At 49.5% G+C, this 6,741-nt stretch overlaps 1 protein-coding gene across 2 annotated transcripts in view; it reads left to right on the forward strand.

Moving 5' to 3' along the window:
- Positions 1 to 3,020, forward strand: part of LOC104985854 (serpin A3-8) — a 9,463-nt gene extending 6,443 nt beyond the window's left edge. Inside the window, exons 4-5 of one of the 2 annotated variants that reach the window (XM_010836253.1) lie at positions 1,392 to 1,542; positions 2,594 to 3,015. In XM_010836253.1, the coding sequence (XP_010834555.1) occupies positions 1,392 to 1,542; positions 2,594 to 2,791 (349 nt within the window). In that variant the 3' untranslated portion in view covers positions 2,792 to 3,015. Of the gene's footprint in view, positions 1 to 1,391; positions 1,543 to 2,593 lie in introns of both variants that reach the window. The other variant, XM_010836254.1, reaches the window with a different exon arrangement.
- The last annotated feature ends 3,721 nt before the right edge of the window (positions 3,021 to 6,741 follow it).

A 6,741-nucleotide genomic window follows, 5' to 3' on the forward strand; every position in this document is an offset into this window, starting at 1 on the left:
CATGAGGGGGGCAGGGGTGCCCCAGACCCGGAGTCCCACTCCTAGGCTCACACTCCCCCGGCCACTCTCTGTGCTTCTCTGGGGCTCAGCTCCCTGCTATGAGGGGAGGGGTGTCCTTGACCCTCCGTTCTGAGTGTGGGATCTGCAGACCCAGGGGGGATGGGTGTGGGAGGCACTTTATAAACCATAAGGGACTAGAGATCTTCCCACAAGTGATGTAGAAGCTGTAGCTCCTTCCCTACTCCTATCCAGGGGACCTGACACCTTGGGGCTCCTGATTCCCAACCCCTCCACCCTGTAGATCCCAGGAGACCCAGGACACAGGACCCCCTCGCCCTGCCTGAGATCCCTTCCCAACCCTTCCCCCTCCAACCCCAAGAGCTACCATAGGGCAGGAGACCAGCAAATAGTGGTAAATGGAGAGAATATTCACCACACACCTTGATTTAAAGCCCTGAGGGGACATGGATCTACACACTCCTGGTCCATGGAGGATGTTCAGTAATATCTTATTGAGTAAATGGATAAAGGATGAGTGAATAAATGAGAAATGACAACGAGGAGAATCATTACCTCTGTATTTCTAAAGGACCCAGAGCTTAAGGGGAGTCACAGCCTCGTCATATTTGGCATTTATAAGACCAGACACCCTGACAGGAGTCTTAAGGGAAACACAGAGAGAGAGAGAGAAGGAGGGAGGCCATCAGTTCAGAATTGCAGCATGCCAGAGAGAAGGAGGGAGACAGCATCTCTTGCTCCAAGAATCTGCTGGTGGCTCTGCTCAGAAGCAGCAGCCCTACTCCCACAGAACTCACCAGGAAGGCAAGACAGAGACTCTGAATAGGATGATTCAGGCCCCCAAGTCCCTTGATTGCAGCCCCCAGCCCCCCAGGTCCCCTCCAAGCCCCTTTCAGCTCCTTCCTTCCCTGCCACACACACTCAGGCCACTCTTGTGCTGTGGATCAGCCCCTCAGGCTTCCCACATTCCTGCAAGTGCATCCACCTCCTCATAAGCTCCTCTTCACCCAGTCAGATCCATCCCCTCCCCTGGGACTCAGGCTCCATGCCACCTCCTGCAGGAAGCCTTCCCAGTGCCTGTGGAGCAGCAGTCTCCCAGCAGTTGTGGAATCCATGCTGGAGGAGGGTGTTTCCTGTGCCCTGCAAGCTTGCAGGGGAGGAACAGGGCCAGGTCCCAACCTCTGTGCACTGTCCCTAGGTTAGACTCCTGCAGAAAGGAAAGGATAATTAATGAATTAGAAAGAGTTAGCCAGATGGGTCTAGAAACTTGAGGAAAGGAGTACTTTTCCCCCCAGGGGTAAGGTGGTGGTTGGAGAGTAAACCACGGAAGATCAAGCTGAGTCAAGCATGAGTTCATTTTTCATATTTCCTAGACGGATACATGAACTCAACCTACCAAGGTTTTCCATTGCCACTGACTATAAGCTGAAAGACATACTTTCCCAGCTGGAAATTAAGAAAGTCTTCACCCAGGAGGCGGACCTGTCAGGAATCACAGATGACCACGAGCTAGAGGTTTCCCAGGTGAGTCCAAATTCTGGACAATTCATCCTTCTTTTAGGAGCTTGAATGGGGGCAGACAGGCAGATGCGTGGCTAATTTTGAATTTAGAAATTCCTTGACTTTCCTATAATTCAGTAGCCCTTTCCAGGACTCCCCAAGCCTAGGAGAGCTGGATTACCATCATACTGGGGGTTGTCCCCACATTCCCTGAAATATGTAAAAGGGATTCCATCACTGGGAAAGACCTGGGTGATATCAGCAGTGGACCCCATGCCAAGCTCTACTCTTCACTCCTATAGAGGCAAATCCTATAGCCCTCAGTTTTCTTCATCTGTAAAAGGAGGTGATAGTTCCTATCCAGCATGCAGAATCCAGCAGAGCAGGTAAGAAGTAATAGGTACTAACAGTGGCTCAGGGCCATCGTGATGAATATACACTAAGAGCAGGAAAGAACACCAGAGGTCCTGGTACTGCGATCCGAGAAGCAGAGGAATCAGAGTGAATGAGGGGGGCGGGTGCTGAGCAGCCCTGCAGTCTCCCCTGCACCCACCTGCCAGGGGACCTGATAAAGCAGACACAGTGCTAAGAAGCCAGAGGGGTTCAGGGATGGCGAATCACGTCCTAGGCAAAGTAGCCAAGGCCTCAGGGACATGTCAGCTGGGACAGGAGAGGAGGAGAGCTGTTTCCACCCAAACCTGCTGCTTGGACCTGGAGGACTGTGACAGTTCCCTGCAAGAAAACAAAATGCCTTGATGTGGTCCCTGCCCCTACACTAGGGGGAATTCGGGGGCATCACAGTCTCTGGACTCAGAGAGGGTTCCAGAATCAGGGAGTCCTGGCTCTGTGCCTCTCTAACCCTCGACCCACCACTGACAACCTCACTTTGCACACCTATGCATCACGACGGCAAACCAGCTGACAGTCTGATGGGAGGACAGACAAATTGAACAGGTTGACAGTGCAGTGCAGACCAGGAGCAGGTGGATGAACGTCGGTCCTGAGAGGCACTCAGGCCCCTGCTCACATCTTGCCTCCCCCATCTCCAGTGGATAATGTTCTGGTGTCCCCACAGGTGGTCCACAAGGCCGTGCTCGACGTGGGCGAGGAGGGCACGGAAGGAGCTGCTGCCACGGGAGTCAAGGTGGGAATCACATCCATAAACAATCACATCCCCTTGAGCTTCAACAGGCCCTTCCTGATTGCCATAGTTCTCAAAGACACCCAGAGCATCATCTTTTTGGGGAAAGTCACCAACCCCAGTCAAGCCTAGAGCTCCCCTCCGAATGGCGGGTCCACTGAAGAAGGAGCTGGGTGCCCTGGTCCCTCGGAGCAGCCTGACCTCTGTGCACCGAGGAGCAGCCCCCCATCCAACCCCACCCGCTCACCCTCGGGAAGGTGACAGTGACAATGCTGGGGCCCCCTGTGCACATGGGGTCTGCCCTGCTCAGGAGGAGGCGCTGAGCCCTACGCCAGCAATAAAGCACCTTCCTTGGACTGGACTCTTTCCTGTGTGTCTCTGCCCTGATCTGCCTGACTCCATGCCCTGCTGCTGCCTGGGCCCCAGGGACAAGCCCCTCTGACATCCTACACACACTAGGCCCACCCTACTTCTGAGGCCCTCTGCTTCAGCCTCACCAGCCAGCCCAGGAGCCAGTTTTGTGCCTGTGTCCAAGCCCACTGGACTGCAGGCCCAGGACTGGGAGAGGCCCAGCTGCCCAAAGCCCACTTCCAGGGGCTCTGATTCCAGCTCCAAGTTCACGGCTCTCTCCCCAAGACCTGGGATGTCCCCTCGTGCTCACTTGTAGGGGGCTCCAACCTGACCTCTTCCGGCACAGCCCCTGGACCCTTCCCTCCTGCAGCTGATCTGGGCCTCCTCCCCCAGGATCACCCCTCTGCCACCCAGCACCCCAGCCTGGAAGACCAGCCACTTCCAGGTTTCCAGCTGAGCTCTGTCACCTCCTGACCAGTTCTACCTCCTCCCCTGCCAGTGGATCCCCATCAGCAGGCAGAAGAGGTGTCCTGGGAGTGAAAGAGCAGTAAGCACACACGTGCAGTAAGAGCAACACCCAGCCCTGCCTCCCCTTGCTGTGATCAGGGACTCTGTCATCTCCAGGGAGAACAGCTCCGGGCAATAAAGACCTCATCCACAAATGCAGGATTGAGGTCTCTGCCAGGCAGCCTGCTCAGACCGCATTTAGTCCTTGAGCTGATCACACGAGATACTTGCTGTTCCTCATCCTGTGTTACCAATGAGGAAATAGAGGCACAGAGAGCCTCTGTAATTCCCTAAAGGCCATACTGCTAGAGATTATTGCAGGCAGGATATTATCCTAACCAGATGGATGTCAGAGGAACACTAAACCACAAACCCATTTTGCCTATAAGGATTTTCAGCTATGGCCCTCGTGGGACTTAGGGTATAATGGGGAAGATGGGTGATGAACAAGGAGGCTGAGAGGGGAGAACCAAACTCAGGGGAAGTCAAGGGGGGGCTTCCTGGAGGAAGGGATCTCAGTTCTGCCAGTAGAGGAAAAACAGAAGGTTGAGGGTAAACAGAGCGGAGAATATTTCCAGCTAGGGGAAAAAAAAATGAGTGGAAAAGTATCAAGTAGGGAAAGAAACTGGACGCAACTGGAGCAGGATGTGGAGGGGCTGCAGAGAGGTTGGGGCCATGATGGAGCCGCTGGAGAACCAGGTCCCTGACACTCAGCTAGGGTTCTGAGAAGTTTCCATAGAGTCCTAGGAAGCTTTAAAGGGATTTAAATAGAGGGTCAAGATGAGGAGAAATGACTGGTAGGAAAATGACTCCAGCTGCTGTATAGAGAAGAGATTCAGGGCCAGGACAGGATGCAGGCTGGGCTTTAAAGGGGATGTTGCAGGAAATGGGGCCAAAGTGGTCCAGGCTGTAGAGGGAGAGGAGGGATGAGTGGAGAGCAGGGTTCACGTCCTTGATCTTGCCTGCTAGGAGCTTGGCTTAGGACTCTTGCAAATGTCGTGATGTCATGGCAGCTTCTTCATTTTGGCTAGAGTGCTTTTTAAATAGTAATGAATAATCTACTGAGCTTTCTACTTTAATGCAGTGTAAACAGAAAAGTTAATAGGTGCTCAGCAGAAAGAGGGCTTGCAAAACTTTTGTAATTCAAAAGCCTTGTCCTTCCTGAGCTGGCTTGGTGGCGGGGATGGCACACAGGTAGCCGCCATACGGAGTGCAGAGGCAGGAATTTTATGGGTTATAGATGTGTGAGCAAGACTTAATTTTCTCCCAGCTTTGTTCATTCTGATTTTGTTTTTAATTGATTCATTGATTGCCTGCATTTAAACACATCCAGTCTCACTTTTCCTTGACTTCTCAGGATCTTTGATTCTTTCTCCTGATGTTCACTAAAGGGAGGGCGCAGCAGGGGCTGTGATGAGATGCTTGGTTTTATCCATTCATTTGTTCATTCATTCATTCATTCCCTTGGAGTGCCCACTTCATGCCAAGGGTCTATCAAGTACTGATGAATAAAGCACAGTCCTGTCCTCAATGATTTTTTTTGCGTGTTTTAGATTTTTATTACAGAAGAATTCAGATAGATACAAAAATAAAGAGGATGGCATGATGACCCCCCACACACATATCACCAGCTTCAGTCATTAACAGTATAGGGCCAGCATCATTTTTCTCTACCTCTCAATCACTTTCCCCCTTTTTGTTGTTTTGAAGTAAATCCTACACATCCTTTACATTCTAACTATAAGAATATTAAAAGTCATACCCAAAATAGTACATCATACTTTGAAAATAAAACATACTTCTTTAATATTTTCAAATATCAAGTCTTTGCTTCCCTTAGTGGTTCCCAAATGTTTGTTTGTTTGTTTTTTAATTGGTTTCTTTCAATTAGAATCCAAACAATGTCTACACAGGGAGTTTAGTTACCCTACATCAAATTTTCTCTTCTTTCTCTCTGAAATTGAGATGATATTTAAATACCTAAAAATTAATCATTTTAAAGTATAAAATTCAATGGCAGTTGGTACATTCCCAATTGCTGTGCAATCATCACTATGTTTTACTTTCCAACTTCTAAAAAATCATCTCTAAATTCCCTGTGGGCTCATTGGTATAGAATTTACCTGCAATGCAGGAGATGTGGGGTTTGATCCCTGGGTCAGGAAGATCCCCTGGAGAAGGAAATGGCAACCCACTCTAGTACTCTTGCCTGGGAAATCCCATGGACAGAGGAGCCCGGTGGGCTACAGTCCATGGGCATTGCCAAAAAGAGTCGGACACGACTAAATGATTAAACAAACAATGAGACCTACACCCATTAAGCTCTCACTCTCCACTACTGCCTTTCCCCAACACTAATAAGTAATTGCTAACATGCTTTCTCTGTCTCCAGATTTAAAGTCTGTACATTTTCTGTAAAGGGAATCATACAATATGTGACCTTTCATCCCTGGTGTCATTCACTTCGCTTGATGCTTTCAAGGTTCCTCCACGGGGTATGCGGCCAGTCCTTCATTCCTTTTCATGGCTGAATTCCATTGGCTGAATTCGGTCCATTGTCTGAATACATCATATTGTGTTTATCCATTTGTCAGCTGCTGGTCATTTATCTGTTTCCGGTTTCTAGGTGTCACGCTACTGCAAACATTCAGGTACAGGCTGTTATGTGAAAATATGTTTTCGTTTTTATTGGGTGTGTACATGGGAATGGAGTTGCTGGGTCATATGGTAACTCTACCTTTAGTTCTTTGAGGAACCACTAAGCTGATTTCCACCGCAGCTACACCGTTTTACATTCTCCCCAGCAGTGTACGAGGGTTCTAACGTCTCTGTATTCTTGACCACACTGGTTGTTTATTTATCATTATTATTGGTATTATATATTATTATCATTATCATCATTATTCTAGTAGATATCAGGTGGTATCTCATTGTGCTTTTTGCTTGCATTTCTCTATGTATGAATGATGGTCAGATTTTTTTCTGACCAGGTGGCTTCCCTAGTGGCTCTAGTAAAAAGAATTCTCCTGCCAATGCAGGAGATGCAAGAGACACAGGTTTGATCCCTGGGTTGGGAAGATTCTCTGGAAGAGGAAATGGCAACCCACTCCAGTATTCTTGCCTGGAAAATTCTTCAGACAGAGGAGCCTGGTGGGCTAGAATCCTTGGGGTCGGACACAACAGAGCACGCGTGCACACACGCACACACACACACACATACACAC

This window comes from Bison bison, unplaced genomic scaffold (assembly GCF_000754665.1).
Source record: "Bison bison bison isolate TAMUID 2011002044 unplaced genomic scaffold, Bison_UMD1.0 scf7180017864061, whole genome shotgun sequence".
In the NCBI taxonomy this organism is placed as follows: Eukaryota; Metazoa; Chordata; class Mammalia; order Artiodactyla; family Bovidae; genus Bison; species Bison bison.